The 26,365-nt window shown below is 38.2% G+C and overlaps 3 protein-coding genes across 5 annotated transcripts in view; all 3 read right to left on the bottom strand.

Annotated features, from left to right (window-relative positions):
• LOC111189606 (CD276 antigen homolog) overlaps positions 1 to 26,365 on the bottom strand; it is a 223,566-nt gene that overhangs the window by 16,111 nt on the left and 181,090 nt on the right. The gene's annotated exons all lie outside the window — the stretch shown is intronic.
• LOC103043976 (myelin-oligodendrocyte glycoprotein-like) lies at positions 451 to 7,334 on the bottom strand. Of its 2 annotated transcripts, XM_049471335.1 has the most exons (5): positions 6,609 to 7,334; positions 6,314 to 6,472; positions 4,341 to 4,378; positions 2,514 to 2,834; positions 451 to 1,393 (listed from the first exon to the last, which is right to left on the bottom strand). In XM_049471335.1, exons 2-5 carry the CDS (start codon positions 6,370 to 6,372, stop codon positions 1,197 to 1,199), a joined length of 615 nt encoding a protein of 204 aa, XP_049327292.1. In that variant the 5' UTR covers positions 6,373 to 6,472; positions 6,609 to 7,334; the 3' UTR covers positions 451 to 1,196. The 2 variants fall into 2 exon arrangements, with proteins under 2 accessions (XP_049327292.1, XP_049327293.1); XM_049471336.1 differs by lacking the exon at positions 6,609 to 7,334 and having other exon boundaries at positions 6,314 to 6,596.
• LOC103043670 (T-lymphocyte surface antigen Ly-9-like) lies at positions 7,542 to 10,263 on the bottom strand. The gene is made up of 3 exons (XM_049471332.1): positions 9,750 to 10,263; positions 8,674 to 8,937; positions 7,542 to 8,231 (listed from the first exon to the last, which is right to left on the bottom strand). The coding sequence occupies exons 1-3, from the start codon at positions 10,072 to 10,074 to the stop codon at positions 8,119 to 8,121; spliced, it is 702 nt and encodes a 233-aa protein (XP_049327289.1). The 5' UTR covers positions 10,075 to 10,263; the 3' UTR covers positions 7,542 to 8,118.

The following is a 26,365-nucleotide window of genomic DNA, read 5'->3' as shown; positions in this document are numbered from 1 at the left end:
CTTCTTTGTTTACAACTGATGTCGCGAATCAGCTTTATCAGAAATAATAAATGACATACTGCTTGTCAAATGTTTGTAGCATATTAGTAAATATAGAAAAATACCTTTTAGCCTCGTGTACCGATGTAGTACACATCCAAACAAGCCCATATGGTCTTAAAGAAAAACACAAATACTGATCTGAGGTCTGATAAAAAAAAAAACCCAGAATATTTTATTTCTTGCCGCCTGTGAACTGAAATGAAAAGTCGCCCTCTAGTGGTTGTAAACCATAAGCACATTTAGCATTTAAATGCTGTAAATGTAGGTGTTTCTAATAAAGTGGCCACAGTCAGTGGAAGCACAAAGAAGGTGTTACTAATAAAGTGGCCAGTGAGAGAAAGCACAGTGTATGTGTTTCCAGAGCTGGTTTATGCTTACCTCTACATGGAGACAATTTAAATATATATATCAAAATATATAATCAATAAGAGGTTATTTGATTTACCAAAGACTGAAAACCGATAGGTCAATTTTTGAAAAGCCATTAATCACCAGGGTACAGTGTGTTTAAAAAGAAATATCCTAAACTGAACAGAGGGACCCTCAAAATCGAAAATTGCATTTTATGGCCACTGTGAAAAGGGGAAAAACACAAACACTGGTCTTAAGTTTGATTTAAAAACAGAATATTTTAGTTTTTATATTTAGTATATTTAGTATTTAGATGCCGTAAACGTAGGTGTTTCTAATAAAGTGGTCAGTGAGTGAAAGCACAATTTAAGTGTTTCCATGAAAGTGGAATGTAGGTGTTTCTAATAAAGTGGCCACTGAGTGAAACCAAATTGTAGATGTTTCTAATAAAGTGACCAATGAGAGGAAGTACAGTTTATGTGTTTTCAGAGTGGGTTTATGCTTACCCTCACTGAGTCCTCACTGTAAGGGGATGAATGGAGCTAAACAAACAATAGTGTCCAAACTACTTGTCGAGGATATTTATATGATTTTAGAAGGTAGAATAAAAAGTAAAAAATAAATAAATAAATCATGCTGCAGCAGTTATTGTGCAATTTGGTCAATTATATTTTTATATACACTCTGATATAAATTAGACCCTTTCATGTGTAATAAATCATGCACTACAAAATGTTTAAGGTACTAAATATGGGATTAATTACTAAAATAACATTTGCCAGACATGTATTTTGTATTTGTATTTATTTTCCATCAAAATAAAACTGTCTCAGCAATACAAAAAACACCTGACCACAGTCTCGCAACACGGTAAGTCCCAAAAAAGTCACAGTGAAAATAATGTGTTTTCCAGGTCTGTTTAAGATACTGTTGCTCTTCAGATGTGTTAGAACGTTTCTGTGGTTTAGCTTAAGTGACGGTGTTAAATCTGGAACAGAATCTGTGGAAGAGAAAAATAATTTTCTTATTTAAGAGAGATAAACCGAGCAGGAGACAACACAAGACAACACTTCTGTATATTTCTGTATTTAAAGCCTCAAGGAAGACATTTTGAGCTATTGATTTTCTTTTCTTTTTTTTTTTACAATACTATACTTGGGCGTTGTGTTAAACATCATTAGCATTTACATAAAATACAAAAATACTTCACAACACTCCATATCAATACCCAAAGCCTTAAAACATAAAAGCTGTTTTTTTTATTAGCTTTAATGCAGGAAAGTGCATTTCCACAAGACTCAGTTTGAGAAACAGGCCTGTGGTTCTTATTTCGTCACTGTCCAATGAAAAGCACTTATCTCCAAAACAGCAACTTTACAGGAGAGGGAAAAAACCTTCTTCAATTTCAATGGAAGTCAATGTAAAAAAAGTTAATTTCAGGTCATTTTGAAAAGTTTCTATTGGTCCGTTCATCAAGAAATTTTGGCACAGTGTAAAGGACAGTTTGTCTGTTCAAATTATGTAGTAAACTAAAAATCGATAAAAATGGAGATAAGTGTTTTTCATAGGACAGCGACGATTTGCTCCTGTCATCCACATTATATAAAATAAAAAAAGATTAATCAGCCCAGACTCAAATAAAAAAATCTAGTACACGATATGCAAAGGATTCTGTGAAGTACTGAAAAGGGTTCTTTGACCTACAACTAACAATGAAACTATTTGGTGCTATGTAGATGAGTTTCTCCTTGTATATGAAACAACATTTAACCAGTCCTGTTTAAAATGTTATAAATAATTTATATCCTTACTAAACTAATATCCCCTAAACCCATACATCAACCAGTGCCCCTCCAAAACTACTTCTACCATATTTTAAGCATTTTAAGCATTTGTCAAATTTGAGCTGAGCATGGAGTCAGCTAAAATCAAGGGGTTTAGTGCCCCTTTAATTGCATTCAAATGATTGTTTGTCTGTCGTTGTTACATAAAGCTTTACTTAAGAACCATTCTTTTGCATGAACCCATGCAAATTGTTTTTTTATTTGTATGGATGCTGAAAAGATAATTAAATGCAAAGAACTGGTAAAAAAGGTTAAATTTTAACAGTGCATACACACCTTTAACATTTAGCTGTAGTTTTGTATGATGGTTGAGTTGAGGAATGAAGCAGCTGTACGGTCCTGAATCAGACATCATCACATTGTTCAGTCTGATGGAGAAATTGCCTTTTTTCCACTCTTCTGGGAAACCCTGGACCCTGCCTCTGAACGCTGCTTCCTGTTCACCCAACTTCTCTGTTCCATTGATTATGTTGTACACAGTTTTACTATCCCTGTATCTCCAGAACACACGGACTGTATCCTGCAGTGATTTGTTGATGTTTGCACATTTAAGTATGACAGAATCTCCTGTTACACCTTCAATCTCCTGCAAAGACACTGAGAAAAAAAAATGTTATTAGTAAACCCTGGTAAAAAGAAAAATACTTAATTTTACTTAAAACATATTGGGAAATATCTACAGATTTATGTACTTATATTAAAAGTACATTAATATTTTGCTTTCATCAAATGTTTGAATGTCACGGCTGGTGCTGTTAGCTCCTCTGTCCCTTCCACACCAAGCTCTAACGGAGGTTCTCAGGTTAACAACTACACTACCCAGAATGCACCACCCGCTGACATCACGCACTCACCTGATCACGTGACACTTCACCTGCTTCCACCAGGAAGTCCCGAATACTGATTACTGGCACTATAAAGGTGCACGCCAAACAGACTACCACGCCGTGTATTGTCGGGTCTCCTCGTACAAAGCGTTACTTATCTCTTGTCTCAGTTTACTTTGTGTATGACCTTGCTTTTGTTTTCTCGACGCCGATTTTTGCCTCTGCCTTTGATATTGGATTGTTTGTGTATGACCTGGACTGTGCTTTCACCACCGCCTCTTGGATTATCTCTGATACTGGATTGCTTGTGTATGAACTCTGGACTGTCTCTCGTCTATGGTATGGTTTTGTCTTCATTGCTCTGTCTACTGGTGATCACCCCTGTTTCTGTATCGACCCTGATTACATCTGTTTATTCTTATAATAAACGTATATTGTTTTTATCAGTATCTGCGCTTGTCTGCTATGCTGTTCTGACCATGACATTGAAAGTAAATTTTGATCATACTTTTTAAAAAGTACAATATAGTGTATTTAAAAAAATAGACTACTATGAAGTACACTTTTAGTTTAATGTAATTCAATATACTTCTAAAATACTTATTTCCAAATATACTTTTGGACATTTTTTAGCAAAGTGTGTTTAAAAACAACTGTTACAGTAGTTCACTTAAAGTGCAATGTATTATGTACCTTTTTAAAAAGTAAATTAAGTTACTACTACTAATTAAAAAAATATAAAGTCAATTTGTAACAGGCTAAAAATTGTAGTACAGTATATTAAAATATTTTTATACCCAACGATGTATACTAGAAATGTGCAAACACAAGAACCATATTTGTACTCTAATGTAAGTAGATCACACATATTTAACATACAATTTTTAGCACATTTTAGTACCTGGTGTATAATAAATAGTGATAAAGTTGTAATACTCATTAAATGTGTAAGCTTATTTAAAATAAAAGGTTACATACATGGAGCAGTATGTTTAAATGTTACTTAAGTAAATACAAAATAGTTCCATTTTAGTACAGTTAAGTACACTTAGCACAAATTAGGTAAGACTTTTGTACTATTTTTATACAATTAAAGTATAATATGTACAAAAAGTTGTTCCATTTTATCACTCTTTAAATATACTAATTAATAATGTGGCTACAAGAACACTTTAGTGCACTATAGCATAAAAATGCTTAGTATACTATAATCTACTTTTTTCACTATAGGGAAAACTACAGAAGAAGCTGTGCACTGAGGAAAATATGTTCTCACCTGTTTTTATCAGCAGGAGCACACCAAAGATCCAGCATCTGCAGAAAGAACAACAGAAATCAGGAGCATGGTGGTGGTAGCAACATGTTCTGGGGGACAGGTGCACTGCACAACATGGATGAAATAATGAGAAAGGACTTTTCCAACATATTGTTTTTCAATATACCCTCAAACCTTGGACAAAATAAAGTGTTTCAGCAGAACAGTGACCCAAACACACAAGGAGTGGTTGTGAAATGGATTAAGCAAGCTCTTAAAATGACCTCCTGTCTTTTCATCGTTCAAAAAAAAAACCCATCTAGAGTGAATCTGTCACAATTCACCCTGGCAGTTCACCTTCCAGACATGTTCTCTAGCACTGATGCGACGTATTGTTAGTATCTCTACTGCATTAAATAAATCTTTTTTCTGGTTATTCTGATCCTGCTCTGTTATTTTGACTTCGATTTTTGGATTTGCCCTTGCCTGATTTGTTTGCCTGTTTTTTCTGACTTTGGATTAATAAACCTGCGTTTGGATCCAACCGTCTGGTCTTGTGTGACAGAATCGGATCGTGGTTGGATGAGAAGTATAAAATTAACTATACTTTTTATCTGTACAACCAACTATGAAATATTTTGGTTAGTAGACATTCAGGATATAATAATAATAAGGTGGCAGGATTTAAAAGGGGGTGCATTTACTGACAATGGTTATTCTTTTATTTTTATTTCTATATTATCTTAATTTCCTCATAGTTACAATATACAATTGTCTTATAGTCTTATAACTTTATGTTTAACATTCCAAATTCAGATATCAGCTTTAAGGTATCATATACTTGATGAGCCTGTTTGATGTAACGCACCGAATCCACATATATTATTTTTATCTGTAGAACAATGAATGGTTGTGTGAGATTTGTTTAAAACATGAGACCAAACCTGAATGAATTACAAACTGATATGGTATAGATTAGAGGTCTGCGCGGGACTGCTTTTTTTAAACCCGCTCCCGCGTGTTTTTGTCTCGTTACCGCCCGCTCCCGCCAAAAATATTTTAATCCCGCACCCGCCCGCCACATACACATTTCTGCCGCTCCGGCGGTCCTTATAAGAATTTAATTAATTACATTTAGTACTTCAAATTTACTTATGTATTTATTAAAACAGCAATTCAGTGTTGAATAGTGCTGTCACGTTTCCTACCACAGTCCAAACACATGCTGTCAGGTGAATTGGAGATGCTGAAAATCTCCCATCTCTGTGCGCTCGTGTGTGTGTCGGTCCATCCTCTGCTTTGAGATTTTTCTTGAGAGTTTTTGATGCTTTCATTGGAATCATAGCTTAATTATTACAATTTCTTAACTATTTATCCATTAGCGCGAGCGGGACTGCATGTAATCTGGATTGATTAAACTCCCGCTCCCGCCAACAACAATTCAATTCTGTCCCGCGCCGCAACATATTCTGACGGGTCCCGCGAGAGTGCAGACCTCTAGTATAGATAACACCGTCATCCCCAATGAGTAAAAATGTTTTCTTTCTTTATATATACCTATAATTAAATGAAAATTAAAACTGTTGCTAGAAAGCTGAAATCTACAGCAACAAGATACAAGTTACAAGAGACAGTAACATTAATCAAAATATTCTGGCTTTTCATAGTAGACCATGAGTCTTGCCCAAATCTCCTAAAGAAGACATACAAACTTGGATTTTATAAACTTTTATACTTTCAATTTTAGGTTATATATTAGTATAAACCAGCCATCGAACTGACACTTCCATTTCAAAGTTTCTGACACCAGAAATCAGTACCATGTATACATATACTATAGTATTTTGTTCATAAGGGATTTATGATCAGTATTTTTTTGAAGTCATTAATAATATTGTAACATTAGTGTTTTACTATTTATTTTATAACAGTTTTATATCCAAGTCAAGAACATTTAATAGTAACATAATTAGCAAAAAAAGACTTTTACTTACTCATTTCTGTTCTTGCCCCTCCTGAACTCTATTCTCTCCTCTTTAACATTATTTTTCATATCCTTGTGATTTCTGGTTACATTGTGATTGCTCTTGCTCTCCCTTTTTGGCTTTTTGCCATTTCGTTTTCATTACCACATGGGTATTTCTCAATCCAATCTAAAATAAAAAAACTAATCGTAAAAAGAAAAATAAAAGCTTCACATTGGCCTTGCCTTTTCGTGTTGAACTGCATAATAAACGTCAAAAATAAAGTAAATATGATAACGTTTTTATTTATTAGTGTTTGGGTTACCTCCCATAATTATGTTCTCCTGGTTCTTATTGTTGTGATCCAAGGAAGACTGATTTTCAGTGTTGCCAACTCCTCAGTAAGGAAAGTAGCTATTGGCTGTCCTAAAAGTCGCTAGAAGTCGCTAAATGACGTCATCGCCTAATTTGCATAATACATGTTTTTGAAGCTGTAAAGGATTAGTGTTGTGGGAGAGAAAAAAGTGAGTAAAAACACCATAAATGTGTTAGAAATGTTATAAAGGAACAACTTCTGTTGTTTTTTAAATAGGATGTCACTTTTTTTACATTAACTTTATTTTTACGTGAATTACATAAATTAGTTTTTTTGCCATGTTCTTAAATGTTATTAAAAGAGCAGCCGGAACTGTTATTCTATGTTTTGTTTTTGTTTTTTTTAGTTTGTTTGTTTTATTTATTATTTTTTTTTACATTTTCTTAAGTTTTCTTTATTTTTAAACATATCATAGACAAATTGTTCAATGGTTCAATAGATATTTAGCTTTTTATAAAGAGGCAGACACTGTGGAGGAGGTGAGTGACAGGCTATGTGGTGAATGAGGTGAGTGACAAAGTGAGTTAAATTAAGGGATTTCTTTTCATGTCACACTGAAGATACATTAATATTTATTCTTCTGCTCTGTAAATACAGAGCGGGGTCAGTCAGCGGCGGCTGTGGGCACGCGCGATTCATTTACAGTGTGTTCGTGGAGCGGTGTGTGTGTGTGTGTGTGTGCTCTGAGTGTGAGAGAGTGTGGGTCTGCACTGGGAGTGGTGTGGGGCGGGGCTCACGGCAGCGCCCGCTGCAGCGCGGAGGACAGTAACTAAAGAGCGCGTGTTTATCTCAGAGTCGCCAAAAGTCTCCAATAACACCACAAAAACTCGCTAGATTTGTCGCTAGTCGCTTTTTTACAAAAAAAGTCGCTAGAGGGTCTGAAAAGTCGCTAAGTTGGCAACACTGCTGATTTTATTCTGGACTTCTACACGTTTGCCCGCCGTGTTGACGAAACATCCAAGGCAACACCCACTTTTTATTTATTGGCAGTTACGGAAAAAACTGCGAATCTGGCAACCCTGTCTGTCTGCGTCCCGCAAGACTTCAATGAACGCCTAACTGGATTATTTTAATGCTGCCATCTAGTGTGTCTGCAGTATATTGCATTTTTCTGTTCATTTTCTGATTTTTACTGTAAATATTACTCTCGCTCTATTATTCTTGCCTTAATTTAAAACAAAACAAATTCTTAAGCTGTTCTATAGTTTAAGGTACTTTTAATACAGGTTGATAAATAAATTGTTGTGTGTTTACCACATTGTTTTGTTCATTTAGTTTATATATGAAATACTGTCAAAAAAGTACAGAGTAACTACATGCAACAAACCTACCACCAGACCACTCTTTTTAGAAATAATATATTAGAGTTTGCAGGGGTGCTCATGCCATTACAGATCTGGCACTGGAAAAGTCAGGAATAGAAAAACAGACATAAAAGGGACTAGTTTGTGATGCTTACTTACAGTACACAGTATTTTTGTTTTTTAAGGAATTTACCAAACAAAATAATCCCAACAAACAAAAGAATCACAATTGCAATCACCAGCCAGAAGACGTGTGTGACAGAAGAACCTGTTAAAAACAAATATTAGGCATTAAGTGAAAATATATACAAGATACAAATACATTAACACAGTGGCATGCAAGAACTTTGGGTACCCTGGTCAACCTTTTAAGCAAGTTGAGGTCAAGCAGTAATTATTATCCAGTGGTAGGCTCTTACCTATTTGCTTAATTTTAAATCCAGATGGTGACCTTTTTTGGCCAGGCTGTGTAAACTGCATATTATAAAAACATATTGCCCTATGGCTGCATTTATGAAAATGAGAGTTGTAATACCTTAAAATTAGTATTAAAAACAAGCTTAGAATTTACCATCTATGTGCCAGCAACACCAGAGAAAGTGACTTGTTCTAAAGTAGGCATATGTCCAAAGCTCTTCACTGCATAATACTGCTATAGCTGCACTTTTGGACTTTTTATTGGACATGGTGAATAAAAGTTAAAAGCTTACCTGTATAGAGAGCGTCTTTGTTAAACTGTACAGTCAGATTTCCTGCTGGATTTGAAGCCACACAGCGGTAAGTGCTGATATATTCAGATATATTCAGAGGCAGTGTGAGGTTGATTTTGAGGTCTGAACTGCTGGTGTTGGAGATTCTTTTGTTGCCTCTGTACCACGACAAGTTCACCCCTTCCCCATTCTTCACTGTGCACTGCACCCAACAAACGCCACTAGACTTTCCGAGTTTTCTGATGTGTGGCTTAGAAACAGGAGCTTGATGACCAAAAGATACAGCACAATCACAAACAAAAAAAACTCAAACCTACAAAAACAAGCCTAATTCTCATTCTCAGTTAAAGGAGCACTAGAATGTTAAACTCTATTCATATACAGCTCTGGAAACAATGAGGAGAGCACTTCAGTTTCTGAATCAGTTTCTCTGATTTTGCTATTTATAGGTTTATGTGTGAGTAAAATGAACATTGTTGTTTTATTCTGTAAACTACAGACAACATTTCTCCTAAATTCCAAATAATAATATTCTCATTTAGAGCATTCCTTTACAGAAAATGAGAAATGACTAAAATAACAAAAAAAACCCAGAGCTTTCGGACCTCAAATAATGCAAAGAAAATGCAAAGAAGTTCATATTCATAAAGATTTAAGAGTTCAGAAATCATCATTTGGTGGAATAACCCTGGTTTTTAATCACAGTTTTTTCTTGGCATCATGTTCTCCTCCACCAGTCTTACACACTGCTTTTGGAAAACTTTATGCTGGTTTACTCCTGGTGCAAGAATTCAAGCAGTTTATTTTGGTATGATGGTTTGTGATCATCCATCTTCCTCTTGATTGTATTCCAGAGGTTTTAAATTTTGTAAAATCTAAGAAACTCATCATTTTTAGGTGGTCTCTTATTTTATTTGTCAATAAATAATTACACATTGTGCCAACTAATTTAACTCATGTTCAAACTGAATCATAACCATAATTCGTAAAATTATAGTATTAATAAAAACTTAACAGTCAAAAGTGTCATATTATAGACATATAAAAAAAGACAAAATAGTCAAAGACAAACTCACCCAACACTCTGAGCTGAAAGTCTCTGGTTACAGCCTTGTTCAGTACTGTATTAAGATAAGTTCCAGAATCTGTGGTCTTGAGGTCGGTGATGGTGAGTGAGGCGTTTATTCGGTTCAGATTTAGCCGCAGGTTTGCGTCTCCACTGTATCTTATATTGCTCCTCCCAGGGAGACGCAGACACTCAGCGATACGCTGAGTCGATTCTGAGACGAAATCCCAAATGATGATGGAATATTTTGGTACTTTATTGAAACCAGCACACAATGTGATCGTCCCTCCAATACCTGGATCTGTTCCATTGACTGATCGACCTAAAAAGTGCATTCATGAATAATAATTGCACATGATATTTATGACAGTAAGCTTAACTCAATTTAAAAACATTAAGGGTCAGTTTCCTCAACAGGGATTAACCTCGTAGGACCTGGCGTCCACATGTGTGGACATCATATTTTGGGTTGTCTAGACAGTAGACACAACACTATTTTTTTTTTGCTTTACAAGGGCCTGGTGTCCTCTTATGAGGCCATTATACTGACACCTAGTGGTGGCAGAGGAGTTTAACATGTTACAGGTTTGATCTAAATAAACAGTAAATCGTTGCTGTGCAATGAAAAACACTTATCTCTATTTTTGTTGATTTTTGGTTTACTACATAATTTGAACAGACTTACAGTCACTTACACTCTGCCAACATTTCTTGATGAACTGACCAATAAAAACTCTTCAAAATTCTCTTTAAATAAACTTTCATTAACCTTCCATTAAACTTTTTACAAGGTTTACAAGGTTTTTTCTCTCTCCTGTAAAGTTGCTGTTTTGAAGATAAGTGTTTCTCAATGGACAGCGATGAAATACAGTAAATATTTATGTATTTATGACATAAATACTTTATGTCTTCGTGTTGAAGTTAAAGCAGCACTTCAAATGAGTCATGTGATGCTCAAAGAGCACAATTGTTGTTTCTACTTTTGCTTTGCACTTTGGCAAAAAATGCTGCTGTGTTGAGGCACAAAATAAATGTTTTGCACTTCATTACTAATTGCGACTTCATTGTGTTCTATCGAAATATAAAACAAAAGTCTTCATATGTGGACATCATTTTTCTCAGAAACTACATCATGTAAAAAGATAATTCTTTGTTTTTACACTAATCAGGTGCCAATTAGCCCAAAAAGGAAAGAGAAACACAACAGTTCAGGTCTTCTGGAGGTTAAGCATGGGACATGAAACTCTGACACTGTATTACTGCATAAAGGTTTAGAACTTACCAGTCACATTCAGTTGTTGTCTTCCCTGATAAAAGGGATTAAAATCCATTCTCCGGTAGTGTCCAGAATCCCTGACTGAGATGTTATGGATGGTGAGGGATCCAGTGGTCACATCCAGGTCTAACTTATTGAATCTGTGGTACAGTGTACTGCCATTCCGTTTCTGAGCTATCGTTTCCTTGTTGAACAACCAAAGCACAACATTGCTGGCTAGTTTTGGAGTCCCACCATTTCCGTCACTCAGGGTAACATCCTCTCCTTCTACTGCTGTTAACATCAGTGGAGGGCGAACAGCGCCAGTAAACCTAGAGTCTGCTTTTAAAACAAAAATCACCTCAAATACATTACCGATTACATTCGATAGTCATCAACACATTCTTCTTTATATCCACATACATTTATTTTCATGTTCTCAGATAGAATATTAATGCAGACCGAATATTTGAATAATAAATGTTTAAATTTAACTAAAAGAGTCAATGTTAAGTTTATATTAGTGGTGGCAAGTGCATTAAATTCTGTGATTAATCATGATTAAAATAGACAAGTAACTGTATACTGTGGTGACTTGAGCCTTTCTTTACTTTATATTAATATCTTACGTTAAAAATCTTAACGTGCTGAGTATATGTTTAATGGAGAGCATTAGCATAAAACATGAGGAAGTTCAGACACAGAAGCTTTAATGGGAAATTAATGCTAGTGTAGCATAGCTCACATGCTCTAAAACTAATGTTCAAAGGTGCAAAATTAATGGTTCCATTTGAATGATTTTGACAGAAAAAAGACAAATATACTAAATTATTTAAATTATTATTAGGAACAACATTTAACAGAGGTTGCACTGCGTTAAATGCCATATCATCCTCATTATAAAGTGTATAAATAACAACAGATAAATAAAAATTGATGCCAACAAAAACCTGTTTCATTTGACATGTTTTAATCAACTTGATGGAACACACCTTTATACCTGTAGCCTTAGGAATGCTGCCCTACAAGAAAGTGTCACCACATAAATTCTTCTACCCCAACTGTGCTATTCTCTTGTCTAAATCCACTTCTGAATGCTTTAAATCAATATTAATCTTTTGAGATTTAGATTTTTATTTTTTACACAATGCTTCTCAAACACTTTCTCACAATTTTCCAACAAATTATCCCAATGTGTCAACAAATCTTCTGAAATATTTTAATACATCTTCCCAACATTCAAACAAATCTTCCCTACTTTTCCAACAAATCTTCTCAACTTTTCCAACAAATCTTCTGAAATATTTCAATACATCTTCCCAACATTCAAACTAATCTTTCCTACATTCAAACAAATCTTTCCTACATTTCTAATACATCTTTCCAACTTTACAATATAAATCTTCCCAACTTTCCCAACACATTTTCCCAAGAGCAATACTACATTTAGCACAATTTGTATCCTTTTTTGTTTTTTTTTTCAGCTGTGTGCTGCCTATGTAGCACCATAAGTGTGTATGACTAAACATCAAAAACGTTTAAGTAAATCCTCATACACTGCATACAAGTCAAATCAATCTTACCTGACATAGGTATGATCAGGAGGAGGGCAGCGCAGGTGCACACAGCCGCCGCCATTACCAACAGTAAACTTGTCTGATGTGTATGGAGGAGCTCTCTGTATCTGTACTACACACGTCCTGACAGGTTATTCAGGCCGGGATTCAGCATGTTAATAAGAGATAATTAGGATATTTATTTGTTTTAATTTCTAGTTATATTTACAAACCCAATATTAACATAATTATCATTATTAAAGTGTAACTTCCTTCTGATGTTGCACGTTTGCTTAACCCTTAGAACCCCATTGACGCATATTGCGTCAAAAATCATGCATTTTTTATACAGCTTAATTACTCAGGAATGGGTCAACGCACTAACATGACTCATACACGGTGACAAACAGGGAACCCTATTGTTTCTAAAAACAGCACTGACATCACGCTGAACTGAAGTGTTTTTGAGAAATCTGTTGTGAAATACACCTAAAGAATAGGCTTACCTTCATATTTCCATATTGATTCAGAAACTGATGTGGTCTCTTAATTTTTTCCAGAGCTGTATATTATCACTTATTATAAAAAAATCAAATAAATTTAAAAACACACAAGGCTTTTAAATTTTATTTTTTCAGCAGTATGTTTTGCATAGAGCTTATTTGGTGTATGGAGCTTAGGTCGGGCCCAAAATATCCAGCCTGACCCGTCCTGCCCCATATACTGTCATTATGAGCTCAAACCCTCTTTTAAAACCAACATTTTTTTAAGTAGAGCATTAAAACAGCTTTAATATAAAAATATTTTCAGGCTGTTTGAATGAGCAAAATCTGTTCAGAATGAGGTTAATTAACATTACAACACTGAAGAAGCATAGACCTATTTTTTATGGAAAATGTTTATTAAGAACCGATCTCCGAAAGATTAAAACATGAACAATAATAACAATGATCCATAGCCTAAACGTCGATGAATTAGGCTACAAAATGATGTCTGAATGACTTTCCTCTAATCTAATATACTTTTACATGGTTTAAGAATAGAAAATACTTTCTAAACAAACTAACTTTTTTATATTGAGCTTATAGTCTAAGTGCAAAAACACAAAAAAATGTAATAAGGCTATACACTGCACAGTGCTGTGAGTCAATTTTTTTAAATACAGTTTCATTTGTTACTTTGCTATACTGTGATTATCATGCCATAGCTTTATATGAAATAAAAATAGCATTAAAAAACAGACACCCATGTCCCAGACCATTTTCTGACAAGACCTGAGAAGAAAGGTGGGAAATCTCGGGCGGAGAAACTATATTATTTAGCAATTAATATCCTTCCTATTATTACAATTGTTTTTTTTTTGTTGTTGTTAAATATTCACCATAAAGCTACCAACCCATGTAGCAACAGATTTTGCTGATTTTTTATTCCCCATATGAAAATATGGTATGCAAACATTTTGGGACCTTTTAAACATAAAGATGATAACAAATAAACTCAAGATGACAGGTAAATCTGCACAGTGTAACACAGCCACCACTTAATATAGTTATTACACTTATACCGTTCTCTTATCAGCACGGTCTTTAACTGTCGCCACTTTTGAGCTGCCTGTAAATTGCTTAACAGCTGGAATAATATTCCATTTTACGGCTGTATTTAAAGTCCATTTTACGGCTGTATTTAATATATATTAACAGGAATTTTAGTTAAATAGTATATTTTATGTGTATCTCTGGTTCAGGCGAGCTGACGGGCGCACGCGCTTAAAATCACACTTTTCAAATTCAAAAATTAACGGAAACCCAACGGATCAGCCCGAGCCTAGAAAATCTGAGGGACATTCAGTGATTCTCTATATAAATCACGTTTAACTCGCTTAATTTGCTTTAGTTGTTTAGAAATAATTTGTTTTAAAACGCTATAGTTACCGTAAAACCCCCGTAATGTTCTTTACACAACGTTTGTGAGATATTTTTTCCTCAGTTTACCTCACAGGATCAGCTAACAAACTAGTTAGGTAAATATAAGCTAGGTTAACAAGTTAGCTTAGCTAGCTAACCAGTGGTATCCAGCTAAAGCTTCACTGCTAGTCAATAAGGTGAGTTAGCGTTAACTGATGGTAAAAAGAACTTAAAGAAGAATGAATGATCTAAAATGGGACAGTGTAGATAACCTATCCTAGCTAACCTTTTATTTTCCTATTTTATCTGAGCTCTAGCTTTGAAACCACACAATTCAAATTAACAACTTCAGTGATAAAGAAATGCACAAACTGTTTGAATGTGCTATTTTTCTTATACATTCTCTACACTTTTTCTTATATTTAACTGAAATATCAGGAGGTTTTATTATGTTTACTCCATGTTTAATATAAAAGATACATGTTAAAAGGGGGCCGCTTACTATTCATAAAAATGAATGTAAAGAAAGCAATAGCTTGACCATCACTTTAAAGTGTGATGTTTGCTGTATCATTTTGTATCATTAACATTACTCTTAATTCCCTCTACTTATTTTTCTTTTGTAAAGGAGATAAGATAAGGAGATGTAATGGCTAGCAAATATTACCTGAAAATATAAGCTGCGTTCAGAAACCTTTGCTACTCTTCCTCTCCTCCTCCTTTCCTCATTTTACTCCTCTCTTCCTCCTGTTTTAATTTTCCTTTCTTTATCCTCTTCTATTCCTTTTCCTCCTCTCCTCCTCCTCCTTTCCTACTCCCCCTTATTAACTTATATTCTATTTTTCCGTTCCACCATAAATTCTGCCTCTGGCATCTGTTGCACCATTTAAGGTGGACCAGGTAAGTTCATTTAGGTTTAATGCTTGTTATAAAGAAAATGGTTATAAAACATTGAAATTACACATTAAACTATATAATATTGTGGTTATCGTAATTTGTAACAAGGAAAATACTCAAATTTGCAACCTGTAGACAAAACTTACTGTTTTTACGGGGACGAGTTACACATACAGTCAAATTAGCCAAATTAGTAGTAGCAACAGATCAATTGACCCAGTTATGAAAGAAAATTAACACTAACATTCATATTCATTAACAAAAAATAAATTATTATGAAGTATGGTATTGAAGAACACATTTATTTTGAGTCAACATGCTGCTGAATATAGCTGAATGTTAGGCTGAATTAAACAGATTTTAGGAAGTGTGAACATAACTCTGAACTTAAAACATAAAATCTGAACCTAATAACTAATGTTGGTGGTAAGTTTCAGAAGATTTATGGTACGTTTGTTCCTCCTTAGGTCCTTTTACGGCAAGTACTCCTGTTCTGATTTACTGCCCTACGGTGTACCTACACTGAAAAATCATCCAGACAGAAACCTCTGAAATTTCTTCTCCTTGTGAGTAAACAGGTCTAATCTGCTGAAGTCAGTGGGTTGATGTGTGTCACTGAAAGAATATACATTCAAAATGATGATATATATATATATATATATTGTAGAGCCTGGGAAGCTTTTATATAGTTACTTATTGTAAAAAAAAAGAAGTGAGAAAAAATAATTAGGCAAATATTTAGGCATGTCATAAAAACCTTTTTTTATTGATTATAATATATTGTCCCCAAATAATTTGCAGTAAATATTGCCACTGAGAAAATTATAATTTAATACCAAATATAATTATGCAATTGCATTTTTTTCCAAGAAGAATAAACCTTGATAATTAAGAATATCCAGACACTAGAATTGGAATATAAACAATGTTGAAATATTTACATCAGTAAAAAATAAAAGGAAAAAACGACATTATCCAAATTGATGAGCTCTCTTTATTAAATAAACACAATAGGTGATATTGAGGCCTTTATCATATGATAAGTCGATAATGTAATTATCGCGACAGGTCTTGTCTTTATTTGTTTATGTGAACACACGGTATGATTCGAAATACAAAAGAAATATATGTTTTATCGCGTGAGAAAGTGAAAAGTGGTTATTTTAAAATCTTCTCAGAGAAGATTATTTACTGATTTTAAAAATGGAGGCAGTGTTTCTCTGCTTCGTGTGTTTGGCAGTTGATGTGTATAGTGACCACACGTGTGGTTGATCCTACAGAACAGAGCTAAGCTGAGTAAACTCCACCACAGTGAAGGTGCTGCTTCTGCGGCCGTTCTGTTGCATCACTGTGTACAGCTTCTGAAAAATAGATACAAAAAAAGACTTACATTCAATGTGGATGTCTGCATGAAAGACACAATTAGAAACATTTACTGTTACCCACCCTAGTAAAGCTTTTTAATTTGGTGAAATCAAAGAAACTCATCATTTTTAAGTGGTATTTTTTTTCAGAGCTGTATAAGCATTGGATTAAGGAAAAGTGATAACTATTCATGTGAATATAATTTACTCATGCAAAATCTGGTGCTTGGACAATGCTGCTGCCAGTGACGTACAGACGCTATGGCCCAATGTGCTTGGGCAACTGCCCTTTGCCGTCCTTGGCTGATATTGCCCTTCCGAGGGGAGGGGAAAAAATAATATAGGCAAATATAATTTCATATTTCAACATTTTTTTTTTATAATTCATAATTTTGATTAACGTTTAGTAAAACAAAATTTTCAGAGTCAATCATTCAGATTCAGACACCTCGAGAGAAATTCAGACACCTCACTAAAAAAAAAGCGCAGCACACGACCGGCACTTCAGCCGAATAGCAGAGACAGTTTGAAGATGCCGTGGGAGTAGAGCGACTGCTCTGAAGGTGAGCTTGAAATGTAGCTTTCACAGTATTACAAGACATGATCACAATCAGCTTCTCTAAAATCAGATGTCGTCGAGTTTAGGACGTTTAGTGATCCTAAATAATCTGACAGCACCTACTGTGCCACGTTTAGGTAGCAAAAAAACCCCGACAGCCAGCTAGCTTGCAGTAAACGTTTTACATGGCTCAGGTTGTTTTGTGGGAGGCTAACCAAACTAAGTTACATGCAGCTGAAATTTCATTTTATCAAGCAAGATGAATGTTGGACATAAAGCACTATTCGAATTATTCACATGCACGTTGTGTTAATGCAGAAAATCAGAAATGCCCACGGAAAAGAGGCAAATACAGGAGAGAGAGACAACATAAGGAGGCAGCTAAAGGAAGCACATCTCTGCAGAGTTGGCTGCGAAAAAAACAAGCAACAGGCGAAGCAGAGAGACTTTGCAGGATTATAAAGATAGAAGACAGTGGGTTAATTGATTAAGCATCCTCATATTTTAGCCTATTAATTTTCCTCATAATTTCATTTCATTTAAGATGAGGAAGAAGAGCCACAAACCTCACATGAGGAAAATGTGGATCAGGAGCAGACATTTAGGGCAGGTAGGCACAATGCTGATCATCTCTGATATATGATTAATACATGTTTAAAAACTAGCAAGCCATATCATGCTGTATACATGTTCAAGATAATATAAAGTAAAACATTAATAATAATTATGACAGTAAAATCATTAAAATACTACTTCTACTACTACTACCAGTGGCGTGCACAGACATTTTGACGGGCATGTGTTCGGGGGTGGGTGGCTTTGCGGTTGCGCGCAGGTTGTCTTCATTTTTTGACGGGGGATGGGGAGGGGGAGGGCGGGGTGTTGGCGCGCACAGTTCATAATCAGTTGTCGACGGATGGGTGGGGGGGGGAGTGGGCGTCCGGGCGCGCACACCCAGATAGCCACCGAGTGCTGGCCCAGAATTGGGCCTTAGCTGGTTTCTGACTGTCCTCAAAGCTGGCCCAGAACCAGCCACCGGACTCGGCCCAGTGTATTTTTGAACGTAGGACCAGGACTGGGCCTTATTCGGTTTCTGACTCCTCAAAGCTGGCTGGGAGTCGGTCACCGGACTCAGCCCAGTGTCTTTTTGAATGTGGGGCCAGGTCTGGGCCTTATTCAGTTTCTGACTGTTCTGGAAGCTGGCTGAGATTCGGTCACCGGACTCGGCCCAGTGTCTTTTTGAACGTAGGACCAGGACTGGGCCTTACTCGGTTTCTGACTCCTCAAAGCTGGCTGAGATTCGGTCACCGGACTCGGTCCAGTGTCTTTTTGAACGTAGGACCAGGTCTGGGCCTTTTCCGGTTTCTGACTCCTTGAAGCTGGCTGAGATTCGGTCACCGGACTCGGTCCAGTGCCCAACATTGGGCTGAATAGAGTAAGCAAACTGCTTGTAACTGAAGGTACTTTGTCTTTTACTGTTGGTGAATTTGTTTTCTAAGAACTAGTAGATTCAGGAACCTACAATGTTATTCCTACTACTACAAGCTACAAGCTATTTGTACATAAAATTTAAGTAAATAACCACTTCGTACATCAGTACATCAATATGATTATTATACTATATTATATATATTATATATTATTATAGGAAACACTAATAAGGAACTTACCATTGGTTTAAATAAAGTATTTTGTTTACTCAATTAGTGTTAATGAGAAAAAAAAAGCTCAAAGAAAGACATAAAACAAAGACTTATATTAAATTTATGTTTAATTCATAAATTTTACATATTAAAAAAAAGGAAAAAAAAGAAAACAGAAACAGAATACAATTTGCAAATCTGAATCGAATTGTGGGATTCCCAAAGATTCACAGCCCTACTCTGTACTATGAATAACATTGGTTTAATAGGTTTAAGGTTAAAGGTTTGGCACCTGTGGACTTCTTGTTACTTTTTACCGTATTTATTTTTATTTGCATCTGTTTTAATGCATGGTACCTTTGCTACGTAAAACTCTCTTAATATTGAGATAATTGGTTTTAAGAAAATTGCATCAGCCTAAAACATTTTCACAGTAATGTACATACACACATACTGTATAGGTTTTTGTGTGTGTTTGATCTGTACTATGGAGGACCAAAAATGACATAAGTATAAATTAATAAATGCACATATTAATGTAGAAATACATAAATATAGACATAAATAAATGAATAAATAAATACATGTTGAAATAAATAAATATATAAATAAATGAACATATAAATGAATGAATAAATAAATAAATAAATGCACGCATAAATATTTGCATAGGTAAATAAATAAATAAATACATTTCTTATTTATTTATACATTTATTTATATATTAATGTGCATTTATTTATTTATTTATTCATTTATTTATTTCACCATTTCTACATTTATTCATTTATTTATTTCAACATTTCTACATTTATTTATTCATTTATTTTCACATTTCTTCATTTATTTATTTCCACATTTCTTCATTTATTTATTTCCACATTTCTGCATGTCTATGGTAATTAGAGCAATTAAAGCAGGATTGGTTGCGGGACACAGAAGTACAGCGGCTGTCTTTATACAGTAATTCACAAGAAAACAGACATGGGGGTTCCAGTAAAGAAGTGTTTTACACACCAGTACAGTGGTGTATACACCAGTACACCCTACAGAACAGTGTTTTACACACCAGTACATAACAGGACAGTGGTGTATACACCAGTACACACTGGTGTACCGGCGCACACCCCGCTGTGCTGCTGTGTGTCCCGGCGCACACCCCACCGTCCTGTACTTCCGGTATCAGTGAGAAGGAAACAAAGGGACGGCACAGCAACATCACGGCTATAACCCCTACTGCAGTAACAACTGCTGAAAATAAATGAGGGTCAACAGCTTCAAAATGTTGCCGCTGCAGGCCAAGGCAGGAGCAGTAGAGCCAACACTTTTGCAGCTCAAAAACTAATCCTGCTTTAGAGCGAGGATAGGACCACCTACCTAACTATCATACAAATGCAGAAATACAGAAATAAATAAATTAATAAATGTGGAAATAAATCAATAAATAAATGTTGAAATAAATGAATGAATAAACAAATGTTAAAATAAATAAATGCACATATAAATGAATAATTAAAAAATATATAAAAAATAAATAAGAAATGTATGTATTATTTTATTTATTTAACTATACAATTATTCATGCGTGTATTTATTTATTTCTACATTCATGTATGCATTTATTTATTTATACATATGTCATTTTTGGTCCACCATACTGTACTACTTAAATAAATAAATACATCTACATTAATTATACGGAAAATGTGTTGATTATAGATATTAAAATAATATAAGACAATTAAAATAAAGATAATTTAATAATTCATTGATGTCTCCTCCTCAGTAAATTTATATCTTACTCCCGTTTGGAGAACATGTTGGCATTAGCGTCCAATGCAACACCTAACATTAGCCTGAGAGCATTACACACCAGTATAGTTTTGCTTATTTATATTTCCTGAGTAGGCTCTAAAAGCAAGTTATACCTTCTCTACACATATTTAATTGTACGCTTGTTTCTATAGATACAACTATCAACTAATAGAATCAAAATACAGTAATAGTTTAATGTTAAATATGTTTATTGCAGTCATATTTGCAAATATAATGTTGTTATGCTTGCCCATTGTGACCATTTTTTTTTTTTGCCCATAATGTTGACCATTTTAAATTCAGCATCACATTCTTAACATAAGTACTTGGAAAATTGGGCACTAGCAGAAGCGAAAGTAGGGGCAGCAACATTAAAACATATATTAATTTTCTGCCAATAGATCGATAGATAGATAGATAGATAGATAGATAGATAGATAGATAGATAGATAGATAGATAGATAGATAGATAGATAGATAGATAGATAGATAGATAGATAGATAGATAGATAGATAGATAGATACTTTATTCATCCCGAAGGAAATTTAGGATATATATAAATATAATATAAAACATGAATAAGTTAATTGCTCTGAAAAGCTCCACTATTTTACTTAATGCTGTTAAATTCTCCTGTTCTGTCTAGTTACATTTTTAACAAAGTAGCAGAGTGTGCAGGAACATATTACTGATCTTTATTACTGAATAAAGATTTTTTTGTATTAACTCACAGACACAGCACCATTTTATTTAACTAAAAAGCTAGCTAAAACAAACATTACACAGTGACTTGTAGAGACACACAACCACTAAGTTAACCTAGCTGACTAGCTAGCTAATGTACAACATCTAATCAAAAGTTCTGTGGAAGCATTTAGGTTAGCTAATAAAGAACAATTCGCTAGCTAACTACCAAATTGGTTAACTAGCAAGCCTAAATGCTTTTACGGTATGTATGTTTGTAAAAGCATTTAAGCTAACGCTAGCAAACTAGCTGGTTTCTATCCTAGCAAGCTAACTATTTATTAGCTTAGCTAACCTAAATAAGGTTACCGAAACAGTACTTCTGTTCTGGCCTTGTACACTAGTTAACAATTTTAATTTCAAGTAAAACCATACTTTTTGGTTGTCTGTTAGTGACTGTTATAGCTGCATTATCATTTACATTAACATGAAATGTGTTTAATGCTACATTCTGAGATAATTTAGCCTCAGATAATATCACCTTGATATGCTGCTAAGTTAGCTAGCTTAGCTAACTGAAGAGGCGACACACAGATAGGGTTATAACTCATATTTGACGGTCAAAATATTTATTAAGTACATGGAATCTAAATAAATGATATTTCAAAAAAGGTACTTAATACTTAGGTACGTAGGTTTGCTACCTACCTACAAACTTCAAAGGTTTCAGGATAGCTGACAGTTGACAAAAGTTTTAATGTTTGAGGGATCCGCGCGCCAAGTGCTACGAGATACCGCACGGGTTGAACTGGGCTGATGCGCAGGGGCACCAAGGTAAATATCACCTAGATCACTCTAAATGTGATCACACACACAGCTTATCCAGTCCATGTAGAAAAATGTGGCCAATAGAATTAGACTTTCTGGGTGTGTGTGTGTGCGCGTGCGTGCGCGTGTGTGTGTGAAGCAGTACTATAACAGGCTGTGTGTGTGTGTGTGTGTGTGAAGCAGTCCTATAACAGGCTGCGTGTGCGTGTGCGTGTGCGTGTGTACTATAACAGTGCTGGTACAGGGTCATCTGCCGTATTTGAGCCAGTACACACCTGTGTTCAGAGAATCAACAGGTCAGGGGCGTCAGTCCTTCACCAGCACCAAAACGACTGCTCAGTGACACTGATGTAGAACAGTCAGAAAGTGACACTGGGCCAGCTGTGGGCCAGAAGTATTTTTCTGCTTGCGACTCTAAACCAGCAGTGCCGACTTAGAAACGAGTCCGGGCCAAAGTCACTGGCTATCTGGGCAGGTCTTACTTTTAGTTTTAAAAGGGCACTTTGCTGCATTAGTCATCAAACCTAATAAAAGACATATTCTCCACATAGGCATAGGAACCGGGGGGGATGGGTGGGACATGTCCCACCCAATATTAGAAACAGGTGGATTTGTCCCCCCCAAAAATGATATCAGTTCGCTCAGGTCAGCTGTACTATTGATGAGGAGACAGACCGGACCAATCACGGAGCCGGTTCAGGTATTAAGTCACGCCTCTCAGTAGAAACAGCCAATCAGCTTGCTGGTTTTGCGGCGCGCGGAGCAGAGGCAGTTTGCTGTTGGGGAAGCCCCGCCCCCTCGCTGTGAGATTTAGCAGCGGGATCGGGACGCAGCAGCTTCAGCTGATTTTAAAACAGATCTGGATATACGGAGATTTTACTAAAAGAAAGGTAACGATAGGCTAACCACTTCAACTGTGATGATATTGTGGCGTGGAAGAGGAAGGAGGACCCGAGAGACTCATGACAAGTACTCAAAGCTCTTTTATTTAACTGGCTTGCCACTCGCTTACAGCCTTTAACAAGGCTAGGAGAGCGAAACCCAACCCACACAGACACACAGCACAGCCAGGGCACCAAAACCACTACTCGTCTACTCTATGGTGAGTGCCCTGACTGGCGCTCATCTGCATGGCCCCTCCCCATAACCTAGGAAACGGGGGAGGGACCAACTATGTAGCCTGGAACACACAGCACACATACACACACAGAGGCGGGCACACAGAGACAGGCACACACAGGCATACAGCAGCCACACACGCACACACACACAGACGCCACATAGCCCCCCCCTCAAGGGTCAGCCGTCCCGGCGACCCCACAAACCCAACAGAACCCCGTGAACAACAAAACAATTTTTTTTTTTTTTTTTTTTTTTTTTTTTACAATCAACCACATATAAAGTCCACAAGGTGGGCGGGCGGCCTTCTCACCCGTGGCTGCCTCGAGTGTCCGGGCAAAGCGCCACCCGCCAGCGGCTCCGCAGAGCCAGAGTCCGGGCCAGGTTCGGGATCAGGTTCGACAGGCCCCGCCCCGCCGCCCACCGCGTTCAGCAGTTTAGGACGGTAAGGGGCCAACCGATCGCGGTGCACTATCATCCTGCGCCTGCCCCACCGGATCCTGTACACCACCTCCTCAAGCCTGGAGAGCACCACGCACGGACCCACCCATGCCGACTGAAGCTTTGGGCACAGTCCCTTTTTACGTTGAGGGTTGTACAGCCAGACCCTCGCCCCCACAGATAAAGGCTCCCCAAAGCAGCGCGTATCATACGCGCGTTTCTGCTTCTGTCCGGCAGCAGACTGGTTCGAGCGCGCGAGCCCGTGCGCTAAATCCAGTGAGGACATAAGACGCGAAACGAAGGTGGGCGCGTCCGTAGCGTGCTCGCCCCCATCAGGAGGCGCCCCGAAAGCCAGAGCCACCGGCGTCCTCAGCTCGCGACCAAACATAAGCATGGCCGGCGTGAATCCTGTCGTCTCCTGCACGGCCGAGCGGCAGGCCAGCAGCACGACCGGCAGATGTGTGTCCCAGTCACGCTGGCCTTTGCTCGCCACCATGGCCAACTGCGCCGCCAGCGTGCGGTTAAACCGCTCCACCAGCCCGTCACTCTGCGGATGAAGGGGCGTCGTCCTGGTTTTATGAATGCCCAAGATGCGGCAGACCTCCGCCATGACCTCCGACTCGAAGTTCCTCCCCTGGTCGCTATGCAGCTCCTCCGGAACCCCGAATCGGCAGAAGAACTCCCGCACCAGGACATCTGCAGTAGTGACCGCCCCTTGGTCCGGCACCGCGTAGGCCTCCGGCCACTTTGTAAAGTAATCCATCGCCACCAAGACATAGCGGTTCCCAGAGTCCGTCACCGGGAAGGGGCCCAACACATCCACAGCCACCCGCTCCATCGGGCCGCCGCACTGATAGGGGTGAAGTGGGGCGCGGGGCGCCCTCGCGGGGCCTTTCTTGGCGGCGCACACGTCACAGCAGTGCACAAAGAGCTCCACATCAGCCCTGCACCCAGGCCAATAGAAACGCTGTCACAGGCGCTTCAGGGTTTTGGTAACGCCAAAGTGCCCAGCCCCAGGCGACCCATGGACTCCCCGTAGGACCGAATCCCTAAGCGCCCGCGGTATCACCACCCGAAACACGCGCTGCCCGTTCGCCGGATCCTCCCAGGTATGACACAGCACGCCATCAGACAAGCTAAAGCTAGCCCAGTTGGAGCGTAGCGCTTTAGCGACCGGACCCAACGGCACCACCTCCTCCCACGACGGCGTGACATTCGCCTCGAGCGCGTGTACGGCCCACATTAAGTCGCGATCCGCCCGTTGCGCATCTCGTATCTGTTCCACGGACACCTGCGCCACCACTACACCGCCGGTCACATCCGCTGAGACTGCAGCGCAATGAGCAGTCTCAGCGGATTTCTCCTCCGCACGAGCGCAATGCTTACAGTCCACGGCCACACACGGCCGGCGCGACAAAGCGTCCGCGTTACCATGGCTACGGCCCGGTCGGTGCACAACCTCGAAGCTAAACTCCTGGAGTCTAGATATCCAGCGCGCGAGCTGGCCCTCGGGCTCGCGGAAACGCATGAGCCACTGAAGCGAGGCGTGGTCGGTGCGCAGCAGAAACGGGACCCCATACACATACGGTCGGAAATGCTTAAGGCCCTCGACCACCGCGAGTAGCTCCCGGCGCGTCACGCAATAGTTACGCTCCGCCTTGTCTAGGCGGCGACTATAGTATGCTATTACGCGCTCCGAGCCGTCCTGAACCTGTGATAGAACCGCTCCGAGGCCACGGTCGCTCGCATCCGTATCCACAATGAAGCTTCCCGACATATTCGGATACGCAAGAACGGGAGCATTGCATAGACGGCTTTTTAGCTCCCCGAACGCTCGCTCCGCCTCGTCAGACCAACGGAATGTCACACCCGGTCTAGTTAAATTGTGAAGCGGTGCCGCCACGTCCGCGAACCCCCTGATAAACCGCCTGTAATACGACGCGAGCCCCACAAAACTACGAACCATTTTCGCGTTACGTGGGACAGGCCAGTCACGGACAGCCTCCGTCTTTTTAGGGTCGGTTTCCACACCAGCACCGCTAACTACATGGCCCAGAAAATTCACGCGCTGCCTCAGCAAGTTACACTTCGCCGGGTTGAGCTTCAGGTTAGCCGCCTGAATCGCGCCGAGCACCACCTCGAGGTGAGAGAGCGCGGAGTCGAAGTCGGTCCCGTGCGCCATGACGTCATCCAGGTAAACAACGCAGCACGAACGCGGGATCCCGCTTAACACACGCTCCATAAGACGCTCGAAAGTAGCCGGCGAGTTACACAACCCAAACGGTAGCACCGTGAAATGCCATAGAGCCGAGCCGAGCGAAAAAGCGGTTTTCTCCCTATCCCCTTCAGCTAGGGGCACCTGCCAATACCCGCTCCTCAAATCTAGCGAGCTGAACCAGGCTGAGCCCGATAGCTGATCTAGCGTATCGTCGATCCTGGGGAGCGGATAAGAGTCGAGCTTCGTGACGGCGTTAAGTCGGCGATAATCAACGCAAAAACGCCAGTTCCCGTCCTTCTTTTTAGCAAGGACCACCGGGGCCGACCACGGGCTGCTCGAAGG

Source organism: Astyanax mexicanus, chromosome 23 (assembly GCF_023375975.1).
Source record: "Astyanax mexicanus isolate ESR-SI-001 chromosome 23, AstMex3_surface, whole genome shotgun sequence".
NCBI lineage: Eukaryota > Metazoa > Chordata > Actinopteri > Characiformes > Acestrorhamphidae > Astyanax > Astyanax mexicanus.
Note: the sequence above shows the minus strand (reverse complement) of the source record. Positions and strands in the feature narration are given on the sequence as shown.

Coding starts and splice junctions, on each gene's coding strand:
- LOC103043976 (XM_049471335.1), bottom strand. CDS start 6,372: ATGAAAAATAATGTTAAAGAGGAGAGAATAGAGTTCAGGAGGGGCAAG. Junction 4,379..6,313: donor AGGGGCAAGAACAGAAATGA/GTAAGTAAAAGT, acceptor TTCTTTCTGCAG/ATGCTGGATCTTTGGTGTGC. Junction 2,835..4,340: donor GCTCCTGCTGATAAAAACAG/GTGAGAACATAT, acceptor TTTTTTTCTCAG/TGTCTTTGCAGGAGATTGAA.
- LOC103043670 (XM_049471332.1), bottom strand. CDS start 10,074: ATGCACTTTTTAGGTCGATCAGTCAATGGAACAGATCCAGGTATTGGA. Junction 8,938..9,749: donor CTTTCAGCTCAGAGTGTTGG/GTGAGTTTGTCT, acceptor TTGGTCATCAAG/CTCCTGTTTCTAAGCCACAC. Junction 8,232..8,673: donor CAAAGACGCTCTCTATACAG/GTAAGCTTTTAA, acceptor TGTTTTTAACAG/GTTCTTCTGTCACACACGTC.